General features: G+C 37.6%; 1 protein-coding gene across 1 annotated transcript; it reads left to right on the top strand.

The window, feature by feature from the left end:
- Positions 1 to 10,523: 10,523 nt before the first annotated feature.
- On the top strand, positions 10,524 to 14,436 carry LOC308688340 (interferon-induced GTP-binding protein MxB-like). The gene is made up of 11 exons (XM_081361341.1): positions 10,524 to 10,661; positions 10,740 to 10,894; positions 11,064 to 11,202; positions 11,277 to 11,475; positions 11,585 to 11,663; positions 11,750 to 11,872; positions 11,969 to 12,110; positions 12,426 to 12,584; positions 13,003 to 13,079; positions 13,369 to 13,611; positions 13,701 to 14,436. The coding sequence occupies exons 1-11, from the start codon at positions 10,556 to 10,558 to the stop codon at positions 13,923 to 13,925; spliced, it is 1,647 nt and encodes a 548-aa protein (XP_081217467.1). The 5' UTR covers positions 10,524 to 10,555; the 3' UTR covers positions 13,926 to 14,436.
- The last annotated feature ends 9,301 nt before the right edge of the window (positions 14,437 to 23,737 follow it).

Below are 23,737 nucleotides of genomic sequence, written 5' to 3'. Positions count from 1 at the left end.
GGCCAATAGTGAGCCTACGTGGTGACGTGTAACACAGACGCGCTGCGCAAAAAGACTACGCGAACCAACTAGAGGCCCTGAGAGAAGGAAATGAAAAGTGGAATAAAGTCGTTATTTTTGTTTGTTTTTGCGCACAAAAAGTATTCTCGTCGCTTGATATACTTAAGATTGAGCCACTGGAGTCACTTGGACTATATTAACGATCTCTTTAATGACTTTTCTGGGCCAGCAAGTTTCGGTCACATAGCAGCCTATGGAGGAGTGAGACATAGCTCAGATTTCATCAAAAATATCTTAATTTGTGTTCCGAAGATGAACGAAGGTCTTACGCGGTTGGAACAACATGAGGGTGAGTAATTACTGACAGAATTTTCATTTTTGGGTGAACTAACCCTTTAAATAGCCTTATTATATAAAGTCATTAAACTCCCTTGATAAAAAGGGGTGGATCAAAAATGCATCCAGGGATTTGAACCATTTTGGTAACCATTTTTTTATATATAGGCTACTGTACAATAAAGCATAAAGTAGAACCGCGAAGGACATTATTTCTAGTAGGGAAATAATCATTTCGAACTATTTACAAATAATATTTGCATTAATTTGCATTCAAATATGTACATATGATTTAGGCCTACTTTTATTTGTATGCTTATTTCGAAAATGTCTCGTCACACTAAGTTTTGAACTAGGCTATACATTAATCACGTATATGCATATTTTCAAATTCAAAACGGCCTTGTCCCCCTCAATGTACACTGCCGTTCAAAAGTTTGAGATAGGAAAGATTTTTAAAGTTTTTAAAAGAAGTCACTTATGCTCACCAAGGTCGCATTTTTAAAATACAGTTTAAATTAACAGTGTAAAAAAACTATTATCTATTTGAATATATTTTAAAATGTAGCCTAATTTATTCCTACGATCAAAGCTGAATCTTCAGCATGACTACTTAATTAGTGTCCCATGGTCCTTTAGAAATCATTCTAATATGCTAATTTGATGCAAAAAAACCCATACTTTATTATTATCAACGTTTAGAACAGTTGTGGATTTTTTTTCAGGATTCTTTGATATATAGAAAGTTATATTTAATTTATTTGGAATGGAATCTTTTGTAACATAATAAATGTCTTTACTGTAACTTTTTTTAATCAAATTAATGCATCCTTGCTGAATAATGTTACAAAAGCTTTCTATTTTAGATCAATGCTGTTCTTTTGAACTTTCTATTCCTCAAAGAATCCTGAAAAAAAAATGCACATAACTGTTTTCAACATTGATAATATTAGGCTCGTTTGAGACGAGCAAAATCTGCACAGAACCGATCACCGGTGATCACCGCGAGATGCATGCCGGTTAGAAATGTGTCCGAGCACGGTCCGCCTTGCTCTGATGTCATGCTGACGTAGGGGAGACCGGGGACAGTTGTAACAGGGGATGGTTGCAACATGTCATTTTTCTCCAATCAGAAACAAGCTAGAGTGATGACACTCACACTGAACATGCACAGTTAGACCCTCCTCCCACCAAGAAAACGGTAGACACATTCAACATCTGCTGCTGCATTTATTGAACAAAACTTGTTTTGGAGGTATGAAAGTAATTTTTTTCACTAGATATATTTTTGTCATACTGTCCTGAAATTTTGTATGAATTAATCAAAACTTACTTAGTTTGAATTACTGTTGTGCTGACTTCTAAGTGACATGGTTAGCATGTGTCAAAGTCAGTGTGTCTAGCAGGAATATGATGTTCTGTCATGGCTGATAGGGTCGGGGACGGTTGCAACAAGTTATAAATTGCATGTTTAATAAAAGTTTGTTGCATTGCAAATTGTTCAATTCTTCCTGTCTGACACTAAAATATGGAGAGATTGAATAGCATCTGTAACACCTGCACACTGAATCTATGTAGGCCTATGTTCTACGCATGAACAAACAAAACTCAATAACCGTTATTTGATAAATATGACTAAATAAATAAATAATAGGCTACAATAATATTATTGAAATAAATAATACTATAATATTATAGTAGGCCTAAAACAGTTAATATTTTCAGAATTATATGCTCATTGAGACAAGAAGATTAAGTTAATTAATTAAATTTAAGGTATTTTTAATCATGTTGCAACCGTCCCTGGGTTGTGTTGCAACCGTCCCCTGGGTCGGGGTCAGTTGCAACATCTGACTTCTTCCATTCAAATAAATACTGTGAACGATATGTCATATATAATCATCTTTAAATGGTATGGGTAATTAGCAGACAGATGCAAGTTTAATATATACAAATTTGGCTGGTCTAGTCCAAATAGTCTCTGAGTAATTGAGAGAAATGCAAAAAGTGTTGCAACTGTCCCCGGTCTCCCCCTATTGTCAAAAAACTCTCGCGACGGCGAGGCGGGGGCGCAGTTGCTCTCCACCGACTGCTGATCGAAAGCACGATGGGAAACGACTTGCTGACAACATAGCTTTATGCTCATTGGTTTAAACAACCGTGATTGTTCTCTTTTAAAATGTTTGATATTAACTCTGATATCATGTGTTTATGTTTATAAATGATGTGTGAATATTTCCATTACATAGGCTATTCCCTTTATACTTTGTCAGTGTGATCTCTATGGGTTATGTGATTGTTTAGCCTATATATACAGGGGCGTAGTTTGTGTGTGTGTGTGTGTGGGGGGGGGGGGGTAGGGGGGTGATAACCCCCCCAATATTTAAATCTATGCATTACAACCCCCCCAATATTTATACCATGATCACATGAAAAATATGCAGAATAATTTTTCAACCCCCCCAATGTTCAAACCAAATCTACGCCCTTGTATATATAATGGAAATAAATAGGCTAACAGTACTTTTGTGTCTTGTTCATTATATTTATTTTCATATAAAAGCAAGATAACTTAAATTACATTCATTTTATTAGCAATACTGTGCATGAGTGTAAATCGCGCAATATCCACCTTTGACATCGCAGGTGTCTGATCCATTATTTCTATAGGTTATACAAAAAAAGACAAAAGAGGACAAAAGAAATAGGCTGAATAAGCTGATCTATAGCATGTAAAATGGTGGTAGCCTAGTCTATGAACGGTACACCCCCCAAGCTCACAGAAATGGTTAGACCAAAGTCTTCAGCAGCCAATGACACTGACCCGTTCAAACGGATTTTTAACGTTTCACACATATTTTACATGTATTTAATGCGTAGGCGATCTCACATGTGAAATACGCATTGAATACGCATATTTAACGCGCTGATTTGTCACGCGTATTCAATGCGTAGCCTATTTAACACGTTATACGCGTTGTTGACGTGTTAAAATTCACTGGCGCTCTTGGCTTTCCACATGGGACACTTCTGAAACGCACCGCGTCGCGGCTGATGTAAACACAAGCATTTATGATAGAGTGGCTGCGATCAGCTCCGGTGGCCGTGTCGCAGCCGTAACGCGCCGCAGACGTGTGCAGTGTAAATAAGGGGTAAAAATAAACTATAATAAGATAGTTTACAAGTAGTATTAGTATAACTACAAATAAGTATTTTCCCTAATACATTTCCAGTCCACTTTGACTGTAGCCTACAATAAACCTCACGATATGATTATTTTTCATGTAGGCTATTGAAACTGAGAAATGAAACCGTTCTTCAGGGGACGAAACGAAACTACTGTGATATCCAGGAAATGAAACTAAACAAGTACATAAACGCTCTAGGATTCACTTAAAGGGACACTTCACCCATTTGCATTAAGCTTTGCATTGTTAGAAACCCAGTCATACTATTGAATGGTCATGCAACATTTTTTCATTTTCCCCCGAGACGAGAGAAATCTGTATTTACCTCTTTACACTTCCTCCTACAATGACGCAAAAATCATCATTTTGCGTCATTGTAGGAGGAAGTGTAAGAGGGGGGGATTTCTGTTAAGACTACAAGCACTAGATCCACCCTGTTAGCGCATTGGACCTAATGCGCTAACAGACCTATCACAGATCAGTGCGAGTGCGTTTGATTTCAACGGCAGAAACCTGCAGAAAACATGGACGAAGAAAGCTGAGTAGTAGGGGTTACCATACTCTATTTCCCGGACATGTCCGGCCGTCGAGATCGACAAAAATGTCCGGGATTCAGCTTTTGCTTTCTGCGGTCGCCATCCATTGTTTACATGCTCACCTTTTGTTTCAATCTAACTGAATTCACCCCGATTGGTGAATCTTAATGTAATGTTTACATGAATGCTAAACAAGTAATCGGTTGATTTGCGTTTTAACATTGCTAAGAAAATACCCGCACCTCCGTGAGAGATAGCCCATGAGACCGGTGCATCTCACAGGCGTGCTCATCAGTAATCACAGTAATACAGGGAGCAGGACGAGGCTAGCGCCGCGGGAGAAAGACGCGAGGCCGGATGCGTGATCGATTGAAAGACGCGAGGCCGGTGGCGTGATCGGTTGATGTGTGTTTTACCATTGCTAAGAAAATAGCTGCTACCTGCTCCTCCGTGCGAGATACGAGAACAGTGCCTCACAGGTGTCGGTCGTCAGTAATCACGCCACCGGCCTCGCGCCGTTCTCCCGCGCCCCTCAGCCTCGTCCTGCTCGCCACAGTAAACATGATGAATGGCGACTGTAGAACGCAAAAGCCGAATCCCGGACATTTTGGGCAAACTCGTCACGGAGACTCACTCGTAGCCTAGCCTTGCCTTGATGTTTTTGTTCTCAACTGCGCTGTCTTACCGGTAGGCGTGGCTTGGGAGTGGCCTTGTAGGGCAGCGAAGCAAGTGCATTCTGGGAGTTGTTGTCTTTCATCCACATAAGCCAAAAATACATTTTCTGGCTTTTCTCAGTCTAGAAAGCTCCAAATTCAAAAATAATTTCACATTTCTTCTACATAAATGACCCACTTTCAATACACATTCATGTCTCCACGGGTGAAATGACCCTTTAACCGGTAAAGAGCAGCATCATCTGAGACAATCATTTCGAGGAGTGCGCGAGCATTCTGCGCCAGACATATCAACTTGAAGTAGCCTTTTTTCTCTTTTTTATTTAGACATTTCCGTCGTTGGTTGATGAGGATGGAGAAAATTAGTTATACATTCAGTCAGCAATATATGGGGCGCCGTTTGTAAAGCGGCTCACGCTGAAAATAACAGCAATATTTTGTCACATTTAGCTTCAAACTATGTTTAAAAAACTGGTATGAATTTTTGACAGTCACTTTTTAGCACATTTACAACAATATTTGTCAACGTAGAGATATTTTAAATAGTTAAATCTTAATATTAAATGTTACACCTAAATGTTAAATGTTAAATCTAAATCTAAATGTTAAATCTAAATCTAAATGTTAAATCTAAATGTTAAATATAAATGTTAAATCTAAATATTAAATCTAAATCTAAATATTAAATCTAAATGTTAAATCTAAATGTTAAATCTAAATGTTAAATCTAAATGTTAAATCTAAATCTAAATGTTAAATCTAAATCTAAATGTTAAATCTAAATCTAAATGTTAAATCTAAATATTAAATCTAAATCTAAATGTTAAATCTAAATGTTAAATCTAAATGTTAAATCTAAATGTTAAATCTAAATCTAAATCTAAATGTTAAATCTAAATGTTAAATCTAAATGTTAAATCTAAATCTAAATCTAAATGTTAAATCTAAATGTTAAATCTAAATGTTAAATCTAAATCTAAATGTTAAATCTAAATGTTAAATCTAAATGTTAAATCTAAATCTAAATGTTAAATCTAAATCTAAATGTTAAATCTAAATCTAAATGTTGAATCTAAATCCGATTACCTCCATTTTGAATTTGCATATTTGTTAAATATTTAGTTTCACCTGAAACATTTAGATTCAACATTTAGATTTAGATTTAGATTTAACATTTAGATTTAGATTTAACATTTAGATTTAGTTTTAACATTTAGATTTAACATTTAGATTTAACATTTAGATTTAATATTTAGATTTAACATTAAGATTTAGATTTAACATTTAGATTTAGATTTAATATTTAGATTTAACATTTAGATTTAGATTTAATATTTAGATTTAACATTTAGATTTAATATTTAGATTTAACATTTAGATTTAGATTTAATATTTAGATTTAACATTAAGATTTAGATTTAACATTTAGATTTAACATTTAGATTTAGATTTAACATTTAGATTTAGATTTAACATTTAGATTTAGATTTAGCATTTAGATTTAACATTTAACAATTAGTTGTAACATTTAATTTTTAGATTTAACTATTTAAAATATTTCTAAGTTGACAAATATTGTTGTAAATGTGGTAAAAAGTGACCGTCAAAAATTCATACCAGTTTTGTAAACATTGTTTGAAGCTAAATGTGACAAAATGTTGCTGCTATTTTCAGTGTGAGCCGCTTTACAAACGGCGCCCCATAGCAATATGAGGAAAAAATCCGCCCTTGCATCGACACTATCGACAATTTACGGTCTGTGGGAGTCGAAAAGGACCTGGCGTTGCCTGCCATCGCCGTCATTGGAGACCAAAGCTCAGGAAAGAGTTCTGTTCTGGAGGCGCTGTCAGGAGTAGCGTTACCCAGGGGTAGTGGTAAGGACTGTAGGGAAACACATTATATATATAAATATAAACTAAAACAGAAATAAATAAAGTATAGCCTAACTTAGGCTATGTGATTAACTATCCTTAGCAACGAATATGGCACAGTGATGATATACCGGGATATCTTTTTTTTTTCATTTTTTTTTTTTCATATTCATATAGCCTACCTTATAATTTAGGGGGAGCGTGGGGCACAACGTAACACGGGGCTAGTTGTAACACACTTGTTTTAAATACTTCCACACATGCTAGCATGACGAAACTTGGTGTGTTTACTAGTTGCCATATTAACACTACAGAGAAAAAATTAAGCCAAAATTATTTATTTTTTGGAAGATATCCATAGACATTAATTAAACCATAGCAAAAGTAAATTTCTTAAGTTAATTTTTTATCTCTATTTTTTGTGTTAAAAATTAGACAAATCTGATATTATTTTAATCTCCAATATGTTATAACAGTTAATGCTTCGCTAACTAGCAGAAGACACCAGCCGGGTTTAAATCCCAGTTGTGCAGGCGGGGCATGTTGTCACTCTGCGTTACAGTGCGCCCCTATTAGAAATATGCTATTATATTCTATACTTTTAGTAATTCTATTGAGAAAACATGAGAAAAAGGTGAATAAAGACTGAGACTCAATGTTCAGAAATTACTTATTATTTATTTGTTTTGAACTAGGCCTATGTTGTATAGCTGTGTTTTCCTGTGTCCGTGGTCAAAACTCAAAAATTTGTTTATATTAATTATAATTATTAAAAAATGGCATTATTTTATATGAAAAAGTTAATAATTGCATTTTATTTAGAAAATATTTTAGTTTGTCTTGTATTTTTTTTTATTAGATCAGATAGCATTTTAAGCTGTAATATGGTCATGTTACAATGTGCCCCTCACATGTTATGTATACCCCACCTATGGGGCATGTTGTCACATTTCACTTCCATTCTTTCGGGGTATATCAAGAAAAAAAAATATATACTGTATTATTAAAACAAAACCACATAATTGTAATAGACATGTGTGAAATTAACGTGGAAACAAAATAAATACTCTGAACCATAAGTAGATTTAGCTACACAAATTGAAAAAGTCAAAAAGCGTTACTTTGTGCCCCGCTCTCCCGTACATGGTACCGTAAAGCCCTATTATAGTTTAACATGGAAAGGTGGGGTAAAGTAATCATTACCAGAGCTTCTCTGTGATTTTAGTCCCGTCCTAATGTGCCATCTCAGTAATCATTTCAATGTCAGTAAAAATTACGGCGACTTTTACTTTCTGTAAAAAGGTCCGGAAAAATTACCTCAGGTAGGCTAAAAAATACTCATTCCGTGCGAATAGACCAGCTGTAATGTAGGCTACCGTGGCTACGTAAATATTCCGTCATTTCCTTTTTAAAAGTATATGGCGACCGACGCTTGAAAAAGCATTCAGTTGCGTTCTAGACGCTGGAAGAAGTCTCTGGCTAAACTCAAGTGTTTTCCATAAACCATCAAAAAGAAGAAAGCACTAGAGGCACGAAGCATCTTTTAGTTGGGCTAGTGCCTATTACCAACACAATCCAATCTTAAGTTAATTAATGCATCGTTCGACCAGACATATACATATTAAATGTGTCTGCGCACCTGACATCAGGAAGCAACATAATAGGTCAAGTCAGGTAAAGTGGGACACTTTTTGGTAAATTGCATTTTAAACAACCTAAATCAGTTAGAATGTATTAAAATTTATGTGTTTTGTTTAAATAGATTGTAATGAAGGCCACTATGGTGAAATTTTCCCAATTTATGTATTTATTAACAAACTGTTCATCTTTAAACACCATCTGACACCCTCTTCAGCAAACTGGAAGCAATCAGGTTGAGTGGGACATTTTATTAGGGAAAGTGGGACACTATTTTATGGTTAAAATGAACATGAGAAATACAACCTCAATTCCAATGAAGTTGGGACGTTGTGTAAAACGTAAATAAAACCAGAATACATGCATTGAAAATGTGTGGCGCATTATCAAGCGCAAAATACAACAACGGAGACCTTCAATTAATTAATACTTGGAAGGATTTTTTAAAAACACATTTCTGGAAATAATGCAAAAATTGTAACACTGTAAACTTCACTCTACATTTAATGAATGGATCTTTCATTAAGCCTACATCCTTTTATCACCTTTTAACAATATCAGTGAACACATCCAAGACAGATTAAGTCATCATCATCCATAAGTCCGTTGAGCTCTCCGCAGGACTCATGATACCACCATTGGCAGTGGCAGCAAGCCACCCATTCCTCATTGGCCTTTGGGTCGCTTGCATCCCCGTAGACCCCCTTGCAACCAGTACAGGGGTCACTTTCCTGAACTGTTTGCAGGGGAGGAATGGCAGCTTTTTGGGGGCGGACACCAGCAGGCTTACGCACTTTGGTTGTTTTTTGGTTTCTTTTTGTCTGCTTTGGCCTGGACAAAGTTGAAGTGTTCCTGGCTTGTTAGGTGGTAGCTGGGTGGCCTCGCCATCATCCTCTTCTTTCCCCTCTCTCTTGTAGGTACTTCAATAAGGTCTGAGAACCTTACAATGGAAGCCCACTCAGCTGTTGAAGTGCTGGGTAGAGAGGGTGGGCCCAGCTGTGAGGGTGGAGGCATGGGGGGCTGGCCCAGTTGTGAGGGTGGAGACATGGGGGGCTGGCCCAGTTGTGAGGGTGGAGGCATGGGGGGCTGGCCCGGTTGTGAGGGTGGAGGCATGGGGGGCTGGCCCGGTTGTGAGGATGGAGGCATGGGGGGCTGACCAAGTTGTGAGGGTGGAGGCATGGGGGGCTGGCCCAGTTGTGAGGGTGGAGGCATGGGGGGCTGGACTAGTTGTGAGGGTGTAGGCATGGGGGCTGGCCTAGTTGTGAGGGTGGAGGCATGGGGGGCTGGCCCAGTGGTGAGGGTGGAGGTATGGGGGGCTGGCCAAGTTGTGAGGGTGGAGGCATGGGGCGCTGGCCTAGTTGTGAGGGTGGAGGCATGGGGGGCTGGCCTAGTTGTGAGGGTGGAGGCATGGGGGGCTGGCCTAGTTGTGAGGGTGGAGGGAGGGGGGCTGGCCAAGTTGTGATGGTGGAGGCATGGGGGGCTGGCCCAGTTGTGAGGGTGGAGGCATGGGGGGCTGGACTAGTTGTGAGGGTGGAGGCATGGGGGGCTGGCCCAGTTGTGAGGGTGGAGGCATGGGGGGCTGGCCCAGTTGTGAGGGTGGAGGCATGGGAGGCTGACCCAGTTGTGAGGGTGGAGGCATGGGGGGCTGGCCCAGTTGTGAGAGTGGAGGCATGGGGGCTGGCCCAGTTGTGAGGGTGGAGGCATGGGAGGCTGGCCCAGTTGTGAGGGTGGAGGCATGGGGGGCTGGCCCAGTTGTGAGGGTGGAGGTATGCACGTCCTCATCAGGCTGGCTGGTTACCACCACTTCTTCCACACCAAAATAAATGTCCTCCTCTGACAACAGAAGGGTTTCTGATGTTTCCTCAATCACCCTTTCAGTGACACATTATTATTACTTATAACTTTAAAATGTTATCTTCTTGTTCATGAAATGGCTGCACTGTGTTTGCTAGCATTAGCCCTAAAACTGTCCCACTCAGCCTGTAATGCACTGTCCCACTCAACCTAACACTGTCAGGTTGAGTGGGACAGTGCTGTGAATCTAATTTTCACAAATATTTTACACACATGACGACAGGAGGGTGACGGCGGTGTGTAAATCGAGTTACCCCTCCCACTTCTGCTAGTTTTACTGAGATATATTATCCCATGCGAATTGGCCATTACTATTACAGATGTCCTGTGGTAAAATTACATTACTCCATCTACCCTTGTATAGCTAATCCCGTCCAAATAGGGCTTAAGGCTAAAACTATGTCTGGCCTCTACCATTTTGTACAGGAATTGTTACACGATGCCCTCTTGAGATCAAGATGATAAGAACTAAGGGCGAGGACAAATGGCATGGGAGAATCAGTTACCAGAACTATGAGGAAGACATTGATGACCCAGCAGAAGTGGAGAAAAAGATTCGTGAAGGTAAAAAAAATGCTTGCTTGAATGTATCCAGAGGTCTCTCTAAGTCAGCATTTCAACAATATCTTATTATTTTTGTAGCCCAGGATGAGATGGCTGGAGTAGGTGTTGGTATTAGTGATGAACTCATCAGTCTGCAGATCCATTCTGCCAATGTTCCTGACCTCACTCTCATTGACCTCCCCGGGATTGCACGAGTGGCTGTCAAGGGTCAACCTGAAAATATTGGAGATCAGGTAAATTTAACTTTCTTATAATGTTCTTTTTGTAGTCTATGATTTGTTTTGTTTTTTACTTCACTATATTTTTCATATGATATTTTGTTGGAAAGAACAAATGTGATATATACTTGTGATATAATGGTCTGTTTAAAGACACAGGAACATTAATGAAATGCATTTCCAGATTAAGAGACTGATCAGGAAGTTTGTTACGAAGCAAGAAACAATCAACCTGGTTGTGGTGCCATGCAATGTTGACATCGCAACCACCGAAGCATTGCAGATGGCTCAGGAGGAGGACCCTGAGGGCGAAAGAACTTTAGGTGTGCATTACTCATTGCAATGCTACACATCAAACTGAATCAGACTCAGTATAACTATTGTTTGTCTACTACAGGCATCTTAACAAAGCCGGATCTGGTGGATAAGGGCACTGAAGGGACAGTGGTAGACATTGTGCACAATGAGGTCATTCACCTTACCAAAGGCTACATGATTGTAAGGTGCAGGGGACAAAAAGAGATTGTAGATCAGGTCACACTTAATGAGGCCACGGCAACAGAGAATGCCTTCTTTAAAGACCATCCTCATTTCAGGTGGGTAAATGGTCACAACAGTTAGTTATTGAGATTCAAGCTGAACTTTTCAACTTTTCTAAGTAAATCACCTGTAATATGTATCACCTGCCTTTTTCTTTTCTCCCAGCAAACTCTACGAAGAAGGTTTTGCTACTATTCCTAAGTTGGCTGAGAAACTAACAATTGAGTTGGTTCATCACATTCAGGTGAAATAATCTTTATTAACAAAAAAAGGCCTACAGAATTTTTTGACTCATAATAAACATAGCTCATTTTCATAATTGCTGTGTAGAAATCCCTGCCTCGGTTAGAAGAACAAATTGAGGCGAAGCTCGCTGAAACACAGAGGGAACTGGAGGCATATGGCAACGGACCCCCATCAGATCCTACAGAAAGAATGAGCTTTCTCATTGATGTGAGTACAACATGAAATTTACACAGCTACTATATCAAAGAAGTGTGAATATTTAGTGAGTAACTAAAATCTTTCACATTTTATCACTGAATTTAGAAAGTTACATCTTTCACACATGATACCCTCAATCTGACCATTGGAGAGGAGGTTAAATGTGGATCAGATCTACTGATTTTTCCAGAACTTCGTGAAGAATTTGCAAAATGGGATGGCTTCTTGGATCGTTCAGGATATTCCTGTGAGCGAAGCACTGTTGCTTTTGTTTGTTTGTTTAAAAATACTTTAACCATATCCACATCTGCACAAAATATTTCCAACCTAAATTGCTAATTTAATCTAAGTAACTTTTTACTAAGTAACATTTTTGATGCTTTTATGAAAAAAAATATATATAATTTTTGAATTATTTGACAACTTTTATTTCCTTTAATGTATGAAAAGCATTCATTATGCTTTGTTTAAATTAGATTTTTTTTTTCTGTGATCTGTGAAAAAATCTGTGGTAATGTAAATGTAAAAGTGCCTTCTGACATTTTTCATAAATCCTTTGCAGTCAACACAAAGATTGAGAAAGAAGTTGATAACTATGAAGCCAAATATCGGGGAAGAGAGCTTCCAGGATTCATCAATTACAAGACCTTTGAAGGGCTTGTTAGGGATCAGATCAAGCTGTTGGAAGAACCTGCCTTAAAGACGCTGAAAACTATCTCTGGTTTGTGTTGTTTTTTTATATTTTTCATATAGATCTTGCTTTGTGTACAGGCCCTTTGTCATTATGAAACTGGTGGAGTCTTAGAACTGCTAAATCCATTTTAACCTCAAGTGAACTTTCCGGTTTATCCAATAGATATGTTGATTGTTTCAGTTGTTGACAATACGTTTTGTTTCCTAGTGGATAAATATCAAATATCACATTGAAAGGTGACTCATTAACTCAACATTCTGTCCTCAAGTAAAGCATGTAACCTTAAGCTACAGGTAGAGTTTCCTTTAATTACATTAACATTTTGCTTTGGATAAAAGTATTACAGTGCAGTTTCTCGTGACAACTGGATTCACTGGATAATCAAACTTTCAAGCTGGAAGTTTGGTAAATAAGCTATATTAACAGTGTGTTTGTGTTTACATAGATGTGGTTAGAAGGAAGTTCATCCAGCTGGCCCAGTGCAGCTTCATTGGATTCCCTAATCTTCTGAAAACAGCAAAGGTAGTTTTTATTTTGTTTTATTTTTATTTAATGCCAATGTTTCTGGGAATACACAAATTCAGTGTTCATTTCGAACTACTTTCAGTTGGCTTTCTTGGACTGTCAAGTTGACAGTTTGACAAATTGATTGAGTGTTAATATTAAATTTCACACAAATAAATCACATTACTTTTCAGTGACAAATAATCAGTAATGCCTTTAAATAATAATAAAGGTTTTAAGGAATTTTCTGTTTTATCACTTAAAGAGAGTTACAATTTTTCAGTATTTTTTTTTTATACTTTCAAAGACTAAGATCGAAGCCATCAAGCTGGATAAAGAATCACTGGCAGAATCCATGCTGAGGACCCAATTCAAGATGGAGCTCATTGTTTACAGTCAAGATGGCACATACAGCCGGAGCCTGAGAGATGCAAAGGAAAAGATGCAAGAGGATGAAGACACTAAAGACCGTTTGAATTGCATAGGCATTAGCACAGACAGTCACGCCACCTTGCGAGAGATGAGGTTGCACCTTCAATCCTACTACACGGTAAGTGTGCCAACTAAAGCTTTCTGTGCCATCAGTGGAAGCTCAAACTGTACTGTATTTCTGAGATGCTGTCTTATATACCTTACCAGATTGCAAGCAAGCGTCTAGCCGACCAGATCCCAATGGTGATCCGCTATATGTTGCTCCAGGAAGCAGCTTTGGAGCTGCAAAGGAGCATGTTGCAGTTGCTGCAAGATAAAGATGGTGTGGACAACCTGCTTAAAGAAGACTTTGACATTGGCCAAAAGCGGGAGAGCTTACTGAGTCGCCAGAAACGTCTGATGAAAGCACGCAGCCTCTTGGTTACCTATTAGAATTCACTTCATATAGTCGATTTCAACGGTTTTAATGCAACAATATGCTCATGAGGTTATAGCTTGAAATATTACATTTACATTACATTTTACATTTAATCATTGAATCATGGCATGCTGTCTTGCCCCACGAGCAATTTTGAACCACTGTAATTCGCTGTATAATGGCATTTCTCAGGGTTCCATCTCTTGTCTGAAGCTGGTACAAACACTGCTGCTAGACTAATCAAAGGGAAACACAAACATGACCACATTACACATATTTTAATTTCTTTGCACTGGCTCCGTCAAGTATCAGATTGATTTTAAACTCATTATTTGCCTACAAAGTCCTCAATAACCTGGCACCCCAATACTTAACTGATTTATGGGTGTTGTATACACCTTCTAGAACCTGAAGATTTTGTGACCTTGGCCTACTCACTGTCTCTAGAGTTAAACTTAAAAATCGTCTCTATTGCGCTTTTGCTATACTGCTGGACCGAAACTCACTTGGAATAGCCTTCCTCTTTACATTAGGCATGGCCTATCTATCACTGCTTTTAAATCCTATCTTAACACATTTATTCTTCCTGGCTTTTTAACACACCTTTAGTATGTTATTTTGTGTCTCTTTTTATAGTGTTGATTGTCTAGTTTTTTTTTTTTTTTTTTTTTTTCTCTATATTTTGTTCTTTTAATTCATTGCGATTATTTTATCCATTGTAAAGCACTTTGGTCTACCTGGGTTTTATTTAAATGTGCAATATAAATGAACATTGATTGATTAATGTGCTGAAAAGTCTTAAGCAATACTCTTTAGTATATGCCAGTCTATCACAGTCTTGGGGGTTAAAATCAACTTGCATCAACTGTTGCTTCAGCTGATCCTCATAGCACTTGCATGGGGATCCTCGATTTCGCTTGCCCTGGCAACCCTTATGAAAAGAAAATATATTTCCCTATATATGAATGATCAATATATTAAATGGTTTAAAAATATACAGAATAATATATTACTATATATTGAATAATACATAAGGAATTCCCACTTTTCATATATTGAAAAATATGTGACACTATATTTACTAATAATGTATGTATTTTTATATTCAGTAATACACTTCATAATATATTGATGTATATGTGGTCAGATATGTTACTGCATGTGTAATATATTGCAGATATATTTACTCATGAAGCATACAAACTTGTATAGAAAAAATACATTGTGTAATATATTTCTTATATTTTTTAATTATTATCATTATAAATGTTTTATATTTTCAAGCTAGTTAACAAAAACACATGCATACCTGTATGTACTTAAGTATTTAGCTAAGAGTCATCACAGTGCTTATTACTTATAAAATATAGTAATTCTAGTCTTAATGGTTTTTGGCCAGTTGTTAACCCAACCACAGGCTCTACTCTTCAGCATAATGATAACCCCAAAAACTCACACATACCAGAAAAATTTTAAATTCCAAAATGATAGAACATTAAACACTAACAGTAACAGGGTACTGTTCTACTTGAGGATACAGTAATAATGCATAATGCACTTCATGACCATTGTGGACACTTGCACATTGATCATTAAAGGGATAGTTCACCCAAAAATTAAAATTCTGTCAGTAATTACTCACCCTCATGTTGTTCCAACCCCGTAAGACCTTCGTTTATCTTCGGAACACAAATTAAGATATTTTTTATTAAATCTGAGAGCTGGATCACTCCTACATAGGCTTCTAAGGCATTATAACTTGCTGGCCCAGAAAATGTATTAAAGACATCGTAAATATAGTCCATGTGACTACAGTGGCTCAACCTTAAGTTTATAAAGCGACGAGAATACTTTTTGTGCGCAAAAATAACGACTTTATTCCACTATTCATATCTTTCTCTCGGGGCCTCGAGTTTTTTCACGTAGTATAACTGCGCAGCGCTTCTGTGTTATACGTCACACGCATCACACACATGACCAGCGTCGGCCAATAGTGAGTCTGCGTGTGACGTACAACACAGATGCGCTGCACAGTTATACTACACTGTAAAAAAAGTGTAATTTTAAAGGTAATTGTCTATTTTTTACAGAATTTTACCGTTTTGTCATTATACAGCAAAGATCTGTAAAATAAAAGGCATTTGCTGTAATTTAAAGGTCCACTGTTAAATTTACAGGTAACAGCTTGTATCTTGGTTTTACATCAATTTTACTTTTTTTAAAGGAACTTGTCTGTATTTTTACCAAGTTATGTGTAATTTTACAGAAATTAAGTAATATTTTACAGATTTGTTCTGTGAAATTAGAAAACAAAGAAAAGAAGGTATAACTGCGGAAATCTGCATATTCAATATGTTTTCCTTACAGATTATTAAGCATGTGGGGGTTAAAGTGAGATTTTTAAGGTTAAATAATAGCATTTGTACATACAGAACCCTACCAGAGAATGTCTAATATGGCGAGAAGTTTCACTCTCAGTACACTTCCGGCTTCTGAACTGGTTGCAGTTCCACTCTGATTCCATATGAGGGCGCTCACAGGACGAGTGCAGAATGAATGGAGGTCAATGGCGGTATACCCCTCAAAATCCACTTTTCTCAGGATATAATTTTTTGTCTAGTAATTTGAATGTTGTTTTCGAAAGGAGATGCAAAGAAATTACACATTGCTGGGTGTTAGATTTTTTAGAGTCACTTATTTGCTTTAAAAAGTCTTTCAAAATGTCAATGACGTCAGAATGCTGACGTCATTAGCAGAATGCTAGCGTGTTATGGGCAACAACAACTCAACCTGTAAGAAACCGAAAGGACATAAGTACTCGTTCATTCAACTTTCGACCTAAAACCCATGTTGAACTTGCAAAATCTACAATCAGATCTGAGATTTCTCAACGGCAATCGGGTGAAAGAGACAAATTTAGCCGTCTAGCCCCATTGACTCCCATTCATTTTGCACTCATGGCGAGCGCCCCCAGTGGAACTCTGGTGGTACTACAACCAGAATTTGGTACAATAGGGCTTAATAGGGAGTGGGCAGGCTCTCCGTAGACGGGCTCTGACCCTACATAGGCAACAGTAGGCCTGTATTGAATTATTTTTTATTTCACATTTTATTTTATACTCATACATCATTATTTCATTGTCTTATTCTCCCATAATTGTCATGTATATTTTATGAATATTTTTCCAAATCTCCGTTGCTGCACATTCAGGGCTTTGTGTGTGAGAGTGCGGGCGCGCAATGACGCAGATTCAAATTCACCGCCATTACTTTTCCGCTGTTTAGTCCCGCCCACAACGGTTAGCTGATCCAGTGGTTTCCAAACCTGTCCTGAAGGCACCCCAACACTGCACATTTTCTTTGTCTCCCTAATCAAACACACCTGATTCAACTCATCAGCTCATTAACCCATGTGATAATGAGCTGATGCGGTTGAATCAGGTGTGTTTGATTAGGGAGACAAAGAAAACGTGCAGTGTTGGGGTGCCTTCAGGACAGGTTTGGGGCGGGAGATTTGAATTCAGTCTACTCTCCTGAAGTGGAATTTGTGAGATCAACCGGGGTTCAGCCGTGAGCAGGAGCTGTTGTCAGTCAGTCAGTCCGTTTGGATTCTTCGGAAATAACGCCCTTTTCAGTGAGCCTTGTTCCTCACAGCGGACATCATGCCAACCGATCACCGGCTGAGGTAAGAGTCTCATTATACTAAGTTACATGTGAACGATATTTTATATTACATTTGTGTTACGTTTACAGTTTTCAAGCTAACGTTAGCATTCTTAAATGATGTTCAGTTAACTGGCGAGAGCTGGAGGGCAAAACAATGAAAATGTAGCATGCGTCTTTACATTTTCCATCTGTTTTAAGAAAGATCAGTTGAACCCACATCTCAAAAGACCTAAAACAAGCTTTCGTAGACTTGTTATACATATCAAAGTCCATTTAATTGTGTATAAAATCTTCGTTAATACGTGATAGTATCTGTCAGTAAATCAATCTCTTAAATGGCGGGACATTTTGAAACACTGCCTGGAAGCTGAAAACTCTTCTCTTAAAAAATATCCTTGGTTTTAATTATAGTAACCACGTTTTTGGCGGATTTTTATTACCATTTTTAATAACCACAGTTATACTACAAATAGGCCTACCATGTTTTTTTTTTTTTTTTTTTTTTTTTTTTTTGTGGTTAAACCATAGTTAATTTTTGTAAGGGTTAACGTGGCTATCAAGACTGTTAAGAAAACAAATTCAGTAAATACTGTGCTTGATGACACAGGAAAGCACATGAGACTAGAACAGGGGTGGGCAAACTACGGCCCGCGGGCAGAGCCGGATTAACGCAAAGGCAAACTAGGCACGTGCCTAGGGCCCGATTGGCGGGATGGGGCCCAGACAGAGGGACCAAAAAAAAAAAAAAAAGTCCTATCTACAATTTATTTCAATATTTATTAGTTAACTAAAAATAGTGACGATGTTTATCTTAACCATAGACTGTTACATTACTGCAGTTAAACCAATGAATGTGTCCGTTACAAAGCGGGTGCCGGCTTCTGAAAGTACAGGTATGTGTAACGAACGCATCCATCAGGTGCTGCGAGGCAAAAGCCTAATAAGCACACAAAGAAGCACTGCTCAAAATGCAGGTGTGTGAGTTGTCGTCATCTATTTTGGAGTGATTGCAATGTATTCTAAATATAAACTTGTACTGTAGATCAGCGTCATTTCTGGAAAAATCATTCACCGCTTTATTACGAGTTTAAAAGAGCGCGAGCGTCATTAACGTGCCCAGACGCGACGCTTTGAATTTGCGCGTACAATGAATAACATAGCTGACTAGTAAAAAAGCTACAAAATTAAAAGACAAGACGTCTGTATTCTAAGTTATAAAGCCAACACACTACAATATTTTTAAATGTTTCAAATAAAGGATCTCATATCTATGGGTCTATCTTCTAAATTCTGCTGCTGATTAGATTCCTGACATTACGCCAATAATATCAGTTTATATATTTTTTTTCTGCTCAGTAGCGATCGTGTTTTTCTCTTCCACTTGATTTGTGTATAACATATTTAAGGTAGCAATGCAATATAAAGCACATATGCTCATCTACTGAAGTGTGATTCTGGAACTGTGAATAAATTGAATAAAACAGCAAAATAACAACAACAACAACAATAACATCTTCATTAAACAAAAAAGAGATTACCTTAGATAAAGTTTGATTAATATGTACATACAGTACCGGTAAAAGTCTGGACCCATTACTATTTTTAATGTTTTTGATTATTATGCTCTACAAGCCTGCATTTATTTGATTAAAAATACAGAAAAAAAAGAAACAGGAATATTCAGCAAGGATGTGTTAAATATATAAAAAGTGATAGTGAAGACTTTTTTAAAACAACTTTTTAATAATCAAAAATCCTGAAAAAAAGTATCACAGGTTATAAAATAAATATTAAGCACCATTTCTAACATTTGATAATAAATCAGAATATTATAAAGTTTTCTGAAGGATCACGTGACACTAAATTCAGCTTTGCATCACAGAAATATAACGTATAGTAAAATAGAAAACAATTATTTTAAATTTTAATAATATTTCACTATATTATTTTTTCTGTATTTTTGATCAAATAAATCCAGGCGTGATGAGCATAAGAGACTTCTTTCAAAAACATTAAAAATAGTAATGTGTCCAAACTTATGTAGTACTGTGTAAGTAAAAATATACTGCTTTTAAAATTAAATGTTGTATAAAAAGGTTAGGAATCATATTTGTTTCAAGTGTTTTTTTATTGGGGGTGGGGGGCCTCCAACATGAATTTTGCCTAGGGCCTCCTAATGTCTAGAACCGGCCCTGCCCGCGGGCCACATACGGCCCGTTAGGCTGTTTAATCCGGCCCGTCGAGTATTTAAAAAATTGTCTAAAGATCGCATTCATTTTGCCTTTTTCTTGCAATACTTTGCGTTATGCGTTGCATATATTTGACAATCGGAATATCAGATATTTCATGCCATAGCTAGCAAATGTAAAAAAGGAAAAATTACATAAAAGCAGATCATCATTCATTCAGCGCTGTTGTGGCTGCGGTGTGTCACGTAACAAGCTAGACGCGTCACCATGGAAACCAAACAGACAGCGCATAGACTTGGTGCACGTTAATGTTTTTTTTTTTTTTTTTAAAAACTCACAGAGAAAAAAATGTTCGGTAACCGCTTGCACACATGTTTAGTTTTTCCTTTGATTTGTCTGCTATTTAGTTTTGCTACTCTGGATTTGTGGATGTATCCTCCTTTATCGCCCGGCTTTCGACTAACGTTACGCTCCCCTGTCTGCCATGTACAACCCGGTTTTGTTCATTAAATGTTCTGATCTGCCTTTGCTTTTTATGTTTTATTTTATTATACTTAAAATAAATTTGTATAATCGTTTATTTCGTTTTTTTTTTTCACAAATGTATGACTTTTGGAAGTGCAAATTGATTGCCATGCAGTTTTAATAAAGTTGAATTAACGTAACCTTCTGTCATTTTTACTCTTCTAAGTGTACACTTAGGTTTTTTGTTTCTAATTTACGGTTAGGCCCATTAAATAATAATAAGGATAAAACATATTTAAAAAGTATAGGCTATAATTATCAAACATCTGACTAATTAAAAATTAACCTCAAAACATAACATATGCTAAATGGGGGATATCTAGCATAAAAAAAATGTATTGTCAGAATGTCGTCTCTCAGTTGTTGAATTTCGCGCAGACGTTGCCACAACGTAAATGTGTTTGCCCAGCCCGATCTCATGAAAGTTCGAATACCACGAATTGTATTTGTAGTTCTTATGAAACGCAGTTTTCGCGTGCATATGATACGCACTTAAAGGGATAGTTCGCCCAAAAATTAAAATACGGTCATCATTTACTCACCCTCAAGTTGTTTCAAACCTGTATGAATTTCTTTTTTCTGCTGAACACAAAAGAATATATTTTGAAAAATGTCGGTAACCAAACAGTTGATGGACCCCATTGACTTCCATAGTATTTTTTTTCCTACTATGGAAGTAAATGGGGTCCATCAACTGTTTGGTTACTGACATTTTTCAAAATATCTTTCAAATTATTTCAAATATTTTTTTAAAATTGCACTCCGCACCCCTAATCCTAACTAATGGGTTTACAGTGCGCAGCATATGCACGCAAAAAATATATATTTTTGGCGTATAAATGGTACGAGAAATTTAATTCGTGGTATATATACGCACTTTCATGAGATCGTGTTTCATAATCTGCTACTGGGCCGGCCCTCTGTCAAATTTTAAAACCCAGTGTGGCCCTTGAGCCAAAAAGTTTGCCCACCCCTGGACTAGAATATGAACACCACATGATAAATTTCACGATAAATTTGCATATTCTGGCTGCATCTGCTTGTTAACACGTAGTTATAGAATGAATATGTGCATATATTAGGCTTATAAAATAAAAGTTGATAGAATGTTTGTGTTCTGATGAAGAAATTAACTTATCTACATTTTGGATGGCCTGGGGTCATCATAGCCTTTTTCATAGGATACTTTTGATAATTGGTTATAAAAATTGCATTGATCCAGATGAACAGACAGTTACACCCCTAGGTGTCTCAGCTCAAAACTTAACTGTTAGCCTTTCCTGCTCAGCTTTCAGATCATAGTCAGTTGAGGTTTTGCATTGTCCCAGTGGAACATATTCTCTTACATGTGTAAATGTAATACTGAGTTGTTAAAAAAATATATATTTTTGTGATTTCAGGTCAAGTGGAAAGCAGAATGATCATGGCAAACAAGGTATGGGAAGAAGTAATTTAAAATATTGTAATGGCCGAGTCTTCTGATTCCATATGATTGCACTAAAAGTGGCAGAAAATTTAATTTGTTTTATACTGTATTTTCCCATGTGAATATTCATTTGATCCTTGTGAGGCCACTGCAGCTGCACAAGGTTGTGTTTTACTACAGTAAGACCACGATTGTGTTAGATTCCACCCATCTATTTTTTTTTTTTTGTAGTGTAACTAGGCTCTGTCACGTAGAAACATGGCTTTTCCTACCACTTAATGACATATATCTCTACCTTTCATTCCATCCAGAGGATCTGACGGTTGTTGCTCACATCTCAGCCTACCTGATGGAAAATTCTTGCTGGATGAATGACCTTCACCTTCAACTCAACCTTGCCAAGACAGAACTGCTTATGGTTTCAGCCAAACCATCCTTGCTGTGTGATTCTGCTGAGCTGATTTGCCTTATACAACATCAGAAAGATCCGGCCCTTCCTATCGGAGCCACACAACTCCTTGTCTAAGCTCTTGTTCTATCCAGACTGGACTATTGTAATGCTCTCCTGGCAGGCCTTCCAAACTGATCCAGATGCTGCAGCAAGACCTAAACTCACTGCTTCAGATCTATGTGTCTCCAGAAGCTTGTGTTCTGTGCTACACTAACTGGGACTGGTCACTGCACTTGTTGCTTCTATTGTTCTCTTATTCATTTTTAAGTCACTTTGGATAAAATGTAATTGTAAATGTTTAAAATAAGTTATATTAGAGTATAAAGGTATACAGCAATTGTCTTTTTAATGTGGATATTTTTACATGTTCTAAATTACACTCACCTAAAGGATTATTAGGAACACCATACTAATACTGTGTTTGACCCCCTTTTGCCTTCAGAACTGCCTTAATTCTACGTGGCATTGATTCAACAAGTTGCTGAAAGCATTCTTTAGAAATGTTGGCCCATATTGATAGGATAGCATCTTGCAGTTGATGGAGATTTGTGGGATGCGCATCCAGGGCACGAAGCTCCCGTTCCACCACATCCCAAAGATGCTCTATTGGGTTGAGATCTGGTGACTGTGGGGGCCATTTTAGTACAGTGAACTCATTGTCATGTTCAAGAAACCAATTTGAAATGGTTCGAGCTTTGGGACATGGTGCATTATCCTGCTGGAAGAACCCATCAGAGGATGGGTACATGGTGGTCATAAAGGGATGGACATGGTCAGAAACAATAATCAGGTAGGCCGTGGCATTTAAACGATGCCCAATTGGCACTAAGGGGCCTAAAGTGTGCCAAGAAAACATCCCCCACACCATTACACCACCACCACCAGCCTGCACAGTGGTAACAAGGCATGATGGATCCATGTTCTCATTCTGTTTACGCCAAATTCTGACTCTACCATATGAATGTCTCAACAGAAATCGAGACTCATCAGACCAGGCAACATTGGAACTGGAACATTTTTCCAGTCTTCAACTGTCCAATTTTGGTGAGCTCGTGAAAATTGTAGCCTCTTTTTCCTATTTGTAGTGGAGATGAGTGGTACCCGGTGGGGTCTTCTGCTGTTGTAGCCCATCCGCCTCAAGATTGTGCGTGTTGTGGCTTCACAAATGCTTTGCTGCATACCTCGGTTGTAACGAGTGGTTATTTCAGTCAAAGTTGCTCTTCTATCAGCTTGAATCAGTCGGCCCATTCTCCTCTGACCTCTAGCATCAACAAGGCATTTTCGCCCACAGGGCTGCCGCATACTGGATGTTTTTCCCTTTTCACACCATTCTTTGTAAACCCTAGAAATGGTTGTGCGTGAAAATCCCAGTAACCGAGCAGATTGTGAAATACTCAGACCGGTCCGTCTGGCACCAACAACCATGCCACGCTCAAAATTGCTTAAATCACCTTTCTTTCCCATTCTGAGATTCAGTTTGGAGTTCAGGAGATTGTCTTGACCAGGACCACACCCCTAAATGCATTGAAGCAACTGCCATGTGATTGGTTGCAGTGCTCGCAAAATCGC

Source organism: Scardinius erythrophthalmus (genome assembly GCF_964197995.2).
Source record: "Scardinius erythrophthalmus genome assembly, chromosome: 3".
NCBI lineage: Eukaryota > Metazoa > Chordata > Actinopteri > Cypriniformes > Leuciscidae > Scardinius > Scardinius erythrophthalmus.
The sequence above is the reverse complement of the archived record's forward strand: the minus strand, read 5'-3'. Positions and strand labels throughout refer to the sequence as shown.